The 13,369-nt window shown below is 45.1% G+C and overlaps 1 protein-coding gene across 1 annotated transcript in view; it reads right to left on the bottom strand.

The window, feature by feature from the left end:
• The window catches only part of PSD2 (pleckstrin and Sec7 domain containing 2), a 49,735-nt gene that overhangs the window by 22,591 nt on the left and 13,775 nt on the right, over positions 1 to 13,369 (bottom strand). Inside the window, exons 2-4 of the mRNA XM_072630492.1 lie at positions 12,502 to 13,011; positions 11,350 to 11,544; positions 1,928 to 2,008 (exon numbers count right to left, since the gene is read on the bottom strand). Coding sequence (XP_072486593.1) covers positions 1,928 to 2,008; positions 11,350 to 11,544; positions 12,502 to 13,011 — 786 coding nt within the window. The remainder of the gene's footprint in view (positions 1 to 1,927; positions 2,009 to 11,349; positions 11,545 to 12,501; positions 13,012 to 13,369) is intronic.

Genomic DNA, 13,369 nt, shown 5'->3' with positions numbered 1-13,369 from the left:
TCCATTCCATTGTTGGAAAGCTCAAGTGATTATCTTTTGAATTCATCTCTATATTCAACTGAAATGGGCCTCCCTGTAGCACCACCCACTGATCCTAGTTCTTTGCACAGAGAATTTGTCCCTCTGTTTCCCAGATGACAGCCCTTTAAAGACTGGGAGAAAGGCTTTTGTATACTACTCTGCTCTCTGGGCTAAAGCTCTCCTGTTGCTTGAAAGTTTTTTGTAAGATAGTCTCCATCTCCCACTTCCACCCCTTTGCAGAGGCTTTCCCTCAAGCCTCATCTCTACTACTTGGAATCCTTATTTCCCTTCAAGACTCAGTTCAAGGGCCCCATGAGACCTTTTCTGATCCCCTCAATACTAGAGCTCTCTCCATCAGGATATGTACTTTCTCAGAATCACAGAATTACAGAATTTAAAGTTGGAAGGGATTTTGGTAGCCATCCATACCCAAGAAGAAAGCCCACTAAAACATGCTTAACACGTATATTTACTTTGTCTACTACAGCTTGTCCCAAAACTATTAGGGCAGTTTTAATAGTGTAAATCTGCACTAAGACTTTTGAAACATCCTGTACTTTATATTTACTCGCATGCTTCTTCTAGTAGGATGTGAATTCCTTGAGGGTAGGACTTGTTCCATCTTTGTATCCCCAGAACCTAGAACAATACCTGTCACATAATATGTGCTAATTAAATGCCTGTTGAATTAAACTAAATTGAATTTCAAGTTCCTTTGCCCAGTGGCACTCCAGTTTATCAATGTCCCATTTAACAAGTGATACCAAGAACTGGACACAGTACTCCCAGTAAGTTCTAGCCAATTCAGTGAGCACCATCTAACTACACTTTTGGTGACCAGGACACTAATGTAGCTCATGTCTGCATAAAGGGCAAAGTTGCAAAGAGTCATTTTGGCATCAATATAGACCCAGGCAGAGAGTGAGACAGCTTCTTTCTTTCTAAAACTGTCTGCCTTCTAGACTCTGAGCTGAATGAACTAGGCCCCTGGGAATCTGCAAGGGGCCGGCTTCCAAGACCAAGCCAGGATTCAAGGGCCTATCACAGACACTAATATCTATGTGACCTTAGGCAAGGTACTCAAACCTCTCTAATTTACTTTTCTTCACCTGTAAAATGAGGGGGTTGTCTGGGTAAGGGGAGAGATAATAACAACCATGGGTCTATTAAGGGCTCAGCCCAAATGCCATTTCCAAGTTAAGAACCCAGGTCCATAAAGTAGGGGGCTGTGGATAGGTTTCAGGAGGCACGAGAACTTGGGTAGGAAATATGGTGTCTTAATTTTCACTAACCTTTGGTTTCCTTTAAACATCGTTTTGAGAAGGGGTGCCTAGGCTTCACCAGCCTGCCAAGAAGGGGCATGACACAAAATGGTTAGGCACCCCTGGGTTAGATGACTTTCAGTTTTCCTCCAGTCCTAAGAGACCTATGAGGTCCAGCAGTCCTCCCCACCACTCTCGTATATGCTGTAAACCTCTGTGGCCTCTGGGCCCACACATGATGATAATCTAATGTGAACCTCACAACATTTGTGAGGAAATCAAACATATGTTTGATTCAATCCAACAAGCACTTTTTAAACACCAGCTCTGTGCTAGGTGAAGTGGATACAAAAGACAAAAATGAAACAATTCCTGTTTTGTTCACTTGGGGGAAAAAAACAAATAAGCGCAAAATATACACAAAGTATATACAGTGGGGGGGGGGGGGGAATCACTAACAAATTTCCTTTTCTAGAAATGGCGCCATAGTTGTCATTATCCTCCCCCTCCACATTAACAGATGGGGAAACTGAGGCCCAGAGAGAGGTATTCACTTGTCCAAAATCATCCAACTGGTCAATGAGTCAGGGACAGTGCAGAGACGGAATCGTGGTCCCCACTTATTCCCCAGGCCGCTTGCTCACCTGAGTGCTCTGTCCAGGCTCAGGCCGGAGAAATCAAAGAAGCGGAGGTACTCTTCAGCTACCAGTCTGCTGAACTCATTACTGTAAGAAGAGGAGAAAGGAGAAGAGGTCAGGCGAGGTGAGGACTAGCACATCCCCATGACATCAGAAAGCCTGGAGCTAACCGAGGCTGGGCACCCTCCCCAGGATGGGGCTCATTGAAAGTCCCCCCAGGAAAATGACTGTCACCCCAATTAGTGTTCTTTTCTCCCATTTGGAGGGGGTGGGGATGGGAAGGACAAAAAAAGGGATATCTGGTGTTTGGCTACCTGGGCAGGCCGTGGCATCGCATCCCATTTGCCAAGGATGTCCCTAGTTTGCCATCCCAAGTGCAATGGTGAGAGCAGCAAGGCAGGGGGTGAGGCGGGGGGAGAAACAGAGAAACAAAGAGAGGAAAAAAGGAGGAAGAAAGTAAAAGAAGGAAAGAGGAGAGCAAATGGAGGGGGGAAGGGAGAAAATGAGGGGGAGAGGGAAAAGAGGAGGGAGAAGAAAAAGAGAAATATAGAAGTAGGGATCAAGGAGGAAAAGAAAGAAAGAAAATGAATTCAAGAAGGTGTGAAGTATCCAACTTCATTTATCCTTCAAATCCCAGTGAGACGGTGGGAAGCAACTCTTGCTAACCTCCAACTACAGCTTCCAAGAATTTTGGCTTCTCCAGTGCCCACAAACAGCCAGAGTAAGCACTTGTTTCATTACAGTCCTCCTCTGCCTCTTTTGCCCAAGAAACTTTTTAAAAAATATTTTAAAAAATTATTTCTCCCCAGGAACTTTCTCTTGAAATGGGGCGGGGGGGGGGGGGAAGGCATGAGGTCCCTGGGAGGGTCCATCGGACTCCCAACTCTAGCACATTACTTTGTGCCTTTGTAAACTGAGGCAGGATCAAGATGGGGATCTATGGATTTAGGGAATGAAGCTTCAGGAGGCAGCTGGGTAGCTCAGTGTATAAAGCCTGGAGTCAGGAAGACCTGAATTCAATCCAGCCTCAAACCCTTCCTAGCTATGTGACTCTGGACAAGTCCCTTAATCTCTGTTTATCTTTGTCCACTGCAGAAGGAAATGGCAAACCACCTTTGCCAGTATCTTTGCCAAGAAAATCCCATGGATAGAATAGTCCACAGGGTCACAAAGAGTTGAACACAACTTTACAGCAACAAAAACTTCAGACCCAATAAAGACTAAAATCAAGCCTTCCCCAAAAAGCTGACTGAGTGTCCAGGACCCTCATCCACTGAGAAAGGGATCCTGGGGCAGAGCCCACATACCCCTGATCCCTAGTGAGGTTCCTTGCCCTGGAGTCGAAGGCACTATATTGTTTGTGACTTGAAAAATAGAGGCATTCTGCCCCCAAGTGTCAGATATCACTCCTAGAATGGTAAACCTAGAATGGAGCTGAGGCAAGGGCCAAGTAGAGGACTAGCCTCAGCCTTACACGCCAGAATGAACTCACAGGAAGGACCAGGGCTTCCTGAACCAACCCAAGCATCCTAAGGACTAGAGGCTCAGGTATCAGGTGTGACACAGAACCAAGCGCACACTGCATGTGTAGGGAACCTTCTAGTTGTGCCTCATTTGGGGACAGAATCACTGAGCTGGTGCCTCATGTATAAAGGCCCTGGGGACCTACATCTTTGGCTTCAACTGCCTCCCACAATCACTCAGGTCCTCAGGGACTAGAAAGGAACCAGAACCCCAGTACTTTCCTGCATCATCATAGGAATGGAGAAGGTCCCCAAACAACTGATAACTATGGTTAGCTAATTTGCATCTCCTTCTACCCTGGTCAGTGAAATGGGGATAATAATAGCACCTGCTTTACAGCCATTGTGAGAATTAAGGGAGATATAATGGATAGTGGTTTACAAACCTTGTAGTGGTATAAAAATGAGAGCAATATTATTGGTATCGCTACTAGTATTGCTAGAATCCTCTACGTCATTACTACTCACCTTCTCAGCATCTGGCTCACCACTCCACTAAAGCTGCTCTCTCTCTATCCCTCTCTCTGTCTCTCCTTCTCTCCTTCTCTCCCTCTCTCTCTCTTCCTCTTTCTCCTTCTCTCCCTCCCTCTCCTTCTCTTTCTCTTTCCCTCTCTCTTTCTCTCTCCCTCTCTCTTTCTCTCTCCTTCTCTCTTTCTCTCTCCCTCTCTCTCTCTCCCTCTTTCTCTCTCTCACACACACGCAGTTGTTATTGTTCTTCAGTTGTTTTAATCGTGTCCAACTCTTCATGATCCCATTTGGGGTTTTCTTGACAAAGATACTGGACTGGTTTACCATTTCCTTCTCCAGCTCATTTTACAGATAAGGAAACTGAGGCAAGTGAGGTTAAATGACTTACCCAAGGTCACACAGCTAATAAATAACCGCGGCCAGATTTGATCTCAGGTTTTCCTGGTTCCAGGCCTGGTGCTATATGCACTGTACTGCCCCTCCAAGGTAACCAATGACCCCTTACCCCCTGTATCTGATGACCTTTTCTTAGTCTTCATCTTCTATCTCTCTGCAACTTTTAATATTGTTGGCCTCTCCTTCCGGACACTCTCTTCTCCCTCAATTCCCATGACTCTTGGTCTTTAGAGATCTTCCACAATATCTCTTGAAAACATTCCTGTCTCTCCACTAACACCACTGTCACCTATTGCTTTTGACTACTAAAGTGGGAGCTCCTAACTTACCGACTTACCAACTCTCCATCTCTCTAATTCATCTTTCACTTAATTACCAAAATAATCTAAGATCCGGGTCTGACCACATCGCTCTTCTCAGAAACCTTCCATGACTCCCCACTATTAACTCCTTCACCTGGCCACAAAGACAGTTCTCACCATCAAGGTCCTTGGCATGGTCAAATTGTCCAACCTCAGAAATGGATATGATTTTTATCAATTGAGATGATATTAAGGAAAATGAGTTACCATCTGCTTTGCAGCATTACCTTAAGGACCACTGGGCCTTTCCATCTGACTTGTGGCTAAAAGCATCTTCCCCTACCCAAATGTGAGCTCCTTGAGACAGCTGGTGGCACAGTAGAGCCCTGGGTCTGGAATTAGGAAGACCTGAGTTCAAATCCAGCCTCAGATGCTTCCTAGCTATGTGACCCTGGGCAACTCACTTAATCTCTCTTTGCTTCAGTTTCCTCAATTTTAAAATAGGGATAATAATAGTACCTACCTTAAAGGATTATTGTGAGGATCAAAGGAGATAATATTTATAATTACATACAGTGCCTGGTACATAATAGGCACTATGTAAATCCTCATTTTTCCTCCATCTCCCCAAAAAACAAATATATTAGCAAGTCCCCAAATTCAATGCTCCACTTCTCTGCTCTGTGCATTCACACCATCTGGTCCCTGTCTCTAGAATGCACCCCTTCCTCACCTACCCCTCTCAATCCTTATTTTTTTTCAAGACCCAACTCAGCTATCACCTCCATAAAATTTCTTTGATTATCCTTCCCTCAGTTATTTATGATCTCTCCCCATTCCCCTCAATTTTCCTTTATATATATACACATATGTATATGCATGTATGTATGTATACACACACACACACACACACCACACACACACATATTTTTTCCCCAAAATCATAGGGTCTTGGAAGGGACTTTGGAAATTATTTGTTCCAACCCCGTCCTTTTACAGATTAAGAAACTGACTCCCAGAATCACAAAGGTAGGAAACATGTTGCATTGTGTATTGCTGATACCACTCCCAAGCAGAATGCAGTTTCCTTGAAGTCAAGGACTGTTTTGGTTTTGTCTTTGTGTGTTTAGCACCTCGCACACAGTAGGTGCTTAATAAACATTTATTGAGTTGAATAGAGACAACAAAAATGGCGGCACTAACCTTCTCAAAATGGCATTTACCAAGAAGACTTGAAAACAGGAGTTGGAGTGGCTTCCCTTTGGAATACCCTCCCACACACTCCAAAACCAAGAAATCACAAGATCAAATTCAGTCCCAGGAACATGATTTGATCTGCTCTCCTGAAAGAGTTCAGGAGTCTCTGAAGGCCACCGAGATAGCAGGATATCCATACTGTTCTCCCTCCCACCATTTCCCTTTGGCTTGTATCCTTGTTCCACTCATCTGTACCCCAATCGCCCTTTGAGGCCCAGCCCTGAGCACTTCCTTTTCTAGCAAGCCTCCCTGGATTACTCCAGGTCACAGTACTCTCCCCACACAACCACAGTGAATACACTCTTATTCCCCACACTCTTACATTTGGTAATATTTTGCCTTGTGTCACTTATTATTTTGCGTGAGTAAATCTTGCCTCTCCAGCTGTATTTGATTATATTTTATTCTTCCTTGGATTCAGCAGTGGATTAGTAAATGTTTAACAATTGGCTCTCCAAAAATTAAAAAAAAAATCTTGTGTACCCATTACCCTTTTAAGTTTCCTTCATCTCTTTCTTAAGCCTAGACTCACAGGTGTGGGGAACCTGGGGCCTCAAGGCCACATATGGTCTTCTAGGTCCTTGGGTGTAGCTTTTTGACTGAGTCCAAGTTTTACAGAACAAATCCTTTTATTAAGGGGATTTGTTCCATGAAGTTTGGATTCAGTCAAAAGGGGACCTAGAGGGACAAATGTGGCTTTGAGGCCGCAGGTTCCCAACAACAGATCACAGCCTGATTTGTAGCATTTGCTGATGGCTGAGCTGTAGATGTTCACACTGAAAATTTAACAGTCATCTCTCCTGTACAAGCTGGCTCCAGAACATCACTGCTTGTATCCCTAATGCCAGGCATAGTTCGATCAAGGATCTTGAAAGAGCCCTGGAATTGGGAGCCATAAGATCTTAGTTCTAGCCAGTTCTGGCATTGATTGGCTGTTCAGTATAAGTTAGATTAGTTTTCCTTCTCCAAACCTCAGTTTCTTGTCTATAAAGTGAGGCAGTTAAAAGTCTATAATTCTTTCCAGTTCTGTGGAAAGAAGTAATTCAATAGAAATCATGCTGGATTTGGAGACTTCCACTGGAATCCTGCCTCTGCCCTCCAGTGACCTGTAGGATGTGGGCAAAGTCATTAAAAAAAACCCAGATCACTTCATCTTACAAATGAGGGGTTTGGATCAGATGACCCCTAAGGTGTCTCCCCACTCTAAAATCTCTGGTTCCAGTAGATCACATGATCATTGTAACATGATTTGATGAAATGACACACCATTTGATAAACTCCAGTGGCTTCCTGTTGCCTCCAGGAGCAAATACAAAATGCTCCACTTGGCATTCAAAGATCTTTATAACCTGCGCCCCCTCCTACCTCTCCTGTCTTCTCCACATCTTATTTCCTGACAAGGCCTGCTCAGCCCAGTGACACCGGCCTCCTGGCTATTCTACGAACAAGACCCTCTGTCTCTCAGCTCCAGGCACTTTCTCTGGCCCTGCCCCCTGCCTGGAATGCTCTCCCTCTCTGCTCCAACTACTGACATCCCTCCCATGCTTCCTTTAAGCCCCAACTAAAATCTCACCTTCTACAGGAAGCCTTCCCTAAGCAGTCTTAAATCTAATGCTTTCCCTCCATTAATTATTTCCTATTTATCCTGAATATAGTGTGCTTTCCATATATTTATTTGCATGTTTTCTCCCCAACTGAATTTTAAGCTCCCCCAGGGCTGTCTTTTGCCATTTTTTTTCCCTCAGCACCTAGTACAGTGCTTGGAACATAGTAGGTGCTTAATAAATATGTATTGAATTGAACTGAAATTAATCAGTTTGATTTTATGAGGGGTAGCTAGGTGGCACAGTAAATAGAGCTGGGGGACCTGACCTCAGACACTTGCTAGCTGCATGACCTGCAAGTCATTTTATCTCGTTTGCCTCAGTTCCTCATCTGTAAAATTACCTGGAGAAGGAAACGGAAAACCACTCTAGTAACTCTGTCAAGAAAACCCTAAATGGGATCACAGAGAGCCAGACACGACCTGGAATAACTCAACAACAAAATGATTTATGAAATAAGGATTTCCCTCTGTTGACCACCAGGGGGCACAATGGCCCTGATGTTTTTACATAAAGTCAGAAATACGAAAGAATTGTCACTGATCCCCATGGTTTGGAGGTCAGGAGATGCAGAAGGCTGTTCAGAAGTCTGCATGTATGTTTCCCCCGAGATCACACAAGCAACACAAATGGAGCCTAGAGACTCTCAGAGCTTGTGATAATAAAGATATACAAATGCAGCTGTGTTGACAGATAGAGCCAGACACGCATGTGGACACGAGATATACACGGTCCTGCATACACAGGGAACCCAATGGATGCACTGGCAGAGAAGCACATGCAGATTGGGACGCACCACACTCCCAGGCTTCCCTTCCCTCTTCGTCCTGGGAGGGCTTTGCAGCTAACGCAGCCTCGGTAGCATCTTGTTTCAGCTTAATCTAAGCACCTGACAAATTGGATCCGACTTCAGTGTTGTCATCCCTGTCTCTCAGCGTCTTTAAATAAAGAAAGCCTATTATATCTCCTTCCTCTGTGTGACGTCACACGGTGTCTAGATTGGAGCTCCATTCGCAGTAATCGCTGACAATCAGTCAGTCCTAGTCAATGAGTATTTAATAAACACCTACTATGTGCCAGGCACTTTGCAAAGCATTAGGAATATGAAGGTAAAAGATAGTTCCTGCCATTACAGTCTCATGGGAGAGGACAACATGAAAATAGCTATGTACAAACAAGCCATACACAGGCTATATGGGAGAGGGATTGGGAAAGGCTTCTTGTAGAAGATGGAATTTCAGCTGGGACTTGAAAGAAGCCAGAGAAAACAGGAGGTGAAGACAGAGAAAGAGCATTCTAGGCACAGGGGACAGCCAGTGAAAATGATCTTAGGATCATAAATGTAAAGCTGGTAAGGTCCTTAAAGGCCATCATGCCCAGCTCCCTCATTTTATAGATGAAATTGAAACAGAGACCAAGTGACTTACCTAGCTTCACATAGCTAACAAGAATCTGAGGGAGGATTTCAGCCTGATCTTCCCGACTTCCAAGCCAGCTCTCTATCCAACGCACTGCCTAGCTGCTCAGGTCACTCAATCCATGGTGACTGGCTGACTAGACATACAAAATAACTTTATTTTGAACCTTAAGAGAAACCCACAACATTCCAGCCTGATTGATCCACAGGGGGATTGTCTTGTCCTTGCCTACCTACCTTCACCTACTTATACAGAGAGGAGAACTATTGCTGCACTTGGAAATCTCCATCCTGGTTCAGGACAACTGAGAGCAGTCTATCCCCACTGCCTTTACCCTCGTTCCTAAAGACTCCTGTCCCTGTGGGGCAGCAGCATTGGCCCTGTATAGCTCAGAAAGGAAACCTATTTAGGACACCAGCAGGAACAAGGACACCATCCAGGGAGGAGGGTGAGAAGAAATAGAATTATTTGAGGTCAGTGGAATGTGCCCCATTATTATTCTAAGTTCCCCAAGTCAAGGCCTATGTCCAACCTAAACTTGCAAACTTGCAGTCCTACAAAGTGGACTGGGCCCCAGCCACTCTGATAATGACAGTGTTGATGTCAGCTTTCATGAGAGAAGGCTTGAACCTTCCTCAAGTGTATTCTCACCCCTCAACATGGATTGTCTATTCTCGACACACCCTCTGCTCTCTCGGTTTCCATGATACTCTTGAATCCTGGTTCTCCCCTACCTGTCTGACAGCTCCTTCTCAGACTCCTTTACTAGATTTTCATCCAGATCACACTTGCTAATGGTGGGTGTCCCCCCAAGACTCTGTCCTGGGTCCTCTTCTCTTCTTCTTCTCCAAGGGTGGGGAACCTGCAGCCTCGAGGCCACATGCGATCTTCGAGGTCCTCAAGTGTGACCTTTGACTGAATCCAAACATGTTTGGAGGCCACAGGTTCCTCACCCCTGCTCTATATTATTTCCCTTGGTGATCTCATCAACTCCCATGGATTCATTTATAATCTCTATGCTAATGATTCTCAGATCCACTTACCCAGCCCTAACCTCCAAACTCACATTTCCAGCCGCTAGATATCTCACACTGGATTTCTTGTAATCATCTTAAACACAGTATGTCTAAAACTGAACTCATTTTGTTTCCCCCAAAACCTTCCCCCTTCTGAACTTCCCTATTACTGTCCAGAGCATCACCATCCTTCTAGGCAATCAGGCTGGGAATAGAGGTGTCATTCTTGACATCTTATTTTCTCACCCCTTCTCCCCATCCAATCTGTTACCAAACTCTGTCAATGCCACCTTTAATAATATTCTTGCATATGTGCCCCTTTGTCTCCTTTGACTCTACCTAGTACAAACCCTCATCCATTTACCTGGACTATTGCAATAATCTGTGATTAGTCCACCTGCCTCAAATCCTTCCCCATACCAGTCTGTCTTCTACTCAGTTGTCAAGTTAATCACCCTAAAATACAGGTCTGACTTTGTCACTCTAGTATTCAATAAATTCCAGTGACTGCCTATCACCTCCAGGTAATTCAAAGTCCTTCCCAACCTGGCTACCTCCTACCTTTCCTAGTCTTTTTATACCTTCCTCCCCTCCAGGTACTCTACCATCTAGAGTATGTCCTCCTTGCTATTCTGAGAACAAGACTCTTCAACTCTAGACTCTGGGCATTTTTGTCATTTTTTTCTCCTTGTCTCTGTCTCCTGTCTTGCCTGCCTTCCTTCAAGTCCCAGGTAAAATCCTATCTTCTATGAGAAGCCTCTCTTAATCCCCCTTACTGCCTCCCTCTATTGATTATTTTCCCTTTATCCTCTATATTTCTTGTCTGCACATAATCGTTTGCATGTTCACTAGATTGTGAGCTCCTTTGAGGGCAGTGTCTTGATCAGTGTCTGGCATAGAGTAGGAGCTTAATAAAGGCTTATTGACTGACTTATTTCATCAGATTCCCAACCACTCTAATACTGAATACAAAAATGTCAGAAGCCTAGAATTAGGCGTCAGGAGTAACCTTGTACAAGACACTTCCTCTACGGAAGATTCTTTTGGCTCTGATGGTCTATGATCCTGCGAGGTAGGTGGGACAAACCTCCATTTGGCAGAGGAGTAAACCGTGATGGGAACTATAGAAGGGAAGTAACTTGCCTAAATTCTCCATGGCTACTTTGTAGCAGAGTCTGAGCTAGAACCCAGGTAGTAGCTTACTCCAAGTCCATCGGTCTTCTCAATAAACGGTGACAATTAGGAGGAAAGGAATGTCTTCCCTAGTAGGCTGGAGGAAAGGGCATCATTGGCTTTGGATTAGAAAGGATATTAGAAGCCAACTAGTTCAACCCATATCCCATTTCAAAGATAAGGAAACTGAGACCCAAGGAAGTTTAAGTGCCCAAGGTCATTCAGATGGTAAACATTAGAGGTGGGAAGGAGTACAGGAGGGGGCACTTACTTCTTACTGAGTTGGCGGGCGATGTCACAGCGCTTGAAACCCTCCAGGTGGTAGAGGCGCCGGGCTAACCTCTTAGCTGCCTCATTGACTGCCTGGCATCCATTGGCCAATGTGTCTGTACTCCCGTGGTCCAGCTGCTCCATGCTGCCCAGGTCAGAATCAGAGTCTGACAATGCATCCTTCAAGCTTGGGTCACTGGGACGGAAATATGAACAATATAAGTATAGCCAGGGGGATGGAGTGGTCTGAAAAGGGGTGAGAAGGGTTGAAGCTTGGGAACAGATCTTTACAATAACATTTGTGGGACAGAACAAGTAAAATAAACTGAAACTTCAGTGGGAGAGAAAGACCTTGGGTAGAATTGTCCAGACCACTAGATAGTTCTCTTTTCTCCTATCACAGAAGCTCATGGGTAAGAAAAATGAAACCCAGAAAAAATGAAGTGGCTTGTATAAGTTAGCAAGTAATGGAGGTGAGGTTCAAACCTAAGCCCTCTGCCTCTAAATACAGGGCCCTCTCTTTGAAGATCTTTGAGAGCCAGATGGACCTTCAGCAGTTGGGACTTGGTTGGAGAGGGAGGGAGAGAAGTCATGTCTAGAAGCAAGGCTGTGGGCAAAATGACCTTTTTTACCTGGAACACTCTATAGATCTTTGCTAACCTACTAACATGTAATGAGTAAAGGACTGAGGATTTGACATTTCCACAGAACATGGCTTGGAAGGGGTCTGAGAGCCCTGCATACAGCATTGGATTCTGCATGCAGTTAGTATTTCTCTCCCTCAAAAATGGGGCCTTAGTTTCATCCTGTCCTAGTCTCCTTCCTCACATCTCCAAGGGCAGCAAGGGACTCAGTTATCTGTGTTCCTGAAATTTCACATACCTTCTAGAACCAATAGATTCAATCCACAGCTATTCCTAAACCTGCCACATCCCCTCAGAAAGCCTGCAGTGGTGCTGCAAGATTCAACCCCCTGCTGTTGGCTTTCTTTGCAGCAGGTCCAGTCTGTGGCTGCCCACAGTCACAGAGCACATCAATGGATGTAACCAAGACCTTGTTCTCGGGCCTCAATTACCTATGGCAAAATCACAGATACTGGGTATTGACTAGGGCCCAAAAGTGGTGAAGTGGTGTGTGAACCCTTCTGCCTCACCTGACAGAATTAATAAGTTTAGTTGTATCCTCCTCCTCCTCCTCCTCCTCCTCCTCCTCCTCTTCCTCCTCCTCTTCTTCTGTGTCCTGGGTGGCAGGAGCATGGTAGCCGTTGGGAACAACCTTCAGAGACAGTCGGCTCAGGACGTTTTCTGATCGACTACTGGTAATGGAGTGTCTTAGGGGACTCCCAAAGTCCCCATCTACCAACCCTGCCTCGGCCCCGTCTTGCCTGTCCCTGTCCTCTGGCAGGCCCTCAGTCGGCTCTGGGCTCTCCTTAACCCTCTGCTGGATGAGTGGGGTGAGGGGCACCTCCAGGCTGACACAACTGTCGGTTTCATCAGTGAGGCTCAGCACGTCCAAGGAGTCCAGGCTGCTGTAGTAGGTCCCTTTCATCAGTTCCGACTCCACAATCTTTTCAAAAGTGGAGCTAAAACCATCTCGGATGTCCTTAAAAGGGAATGACTCTGCATCCTCCTGGCTCTCACTGGCCTCTGGCTCCTCAAACAGCCTGGAAGACACAAAGGACTGAGGTCAGACCCCTCCCAACCCTATGAAAGAAGGAGGACAACACGGAAGAGGACCCTAGCCTTCACCACTCCTTCTTCCTGCCCCTCACTTACAGTTGTTCTCTGATGTTCTTCTCTATACTCTCCATGATTTCTCCACTGTATTTGATACCACTGATCGCTCCTTTCTCAAAATTCTCTCTTAATCATTGCAAAAGTGCAATTCATTGCAGGGGAGGGGGACTATGGGTGTGGAATTCTGCAAGCACTGTCAGACTCAGTTGCTAGGTTGGTTAGTTTTGTTGAATGACTTTTTAAAATCTTTCCCTTTTTTGTTACTGGGCAAGGTTCACTGGGTGT

This window comes from Notamacropus eugenii, chromosome 1 (genome assembly GCF_028372415.1).
Source record: "Notamacropus eugenii isolate mMacEug1 chromosome 1, mMacEug1.pri_v2, whole genome shotgun sequence".
Taxonomy (NCBI): domain Eukaryota; kingdom Metazoa; phylum Chordata; class Mammalia; order Diprotodontia; family Macropodidae; genus Notamacropus; species Notamacropus eugenii.
This window is presented reverse-complemented; position numbering and strand designations above follow the sequence as displayed.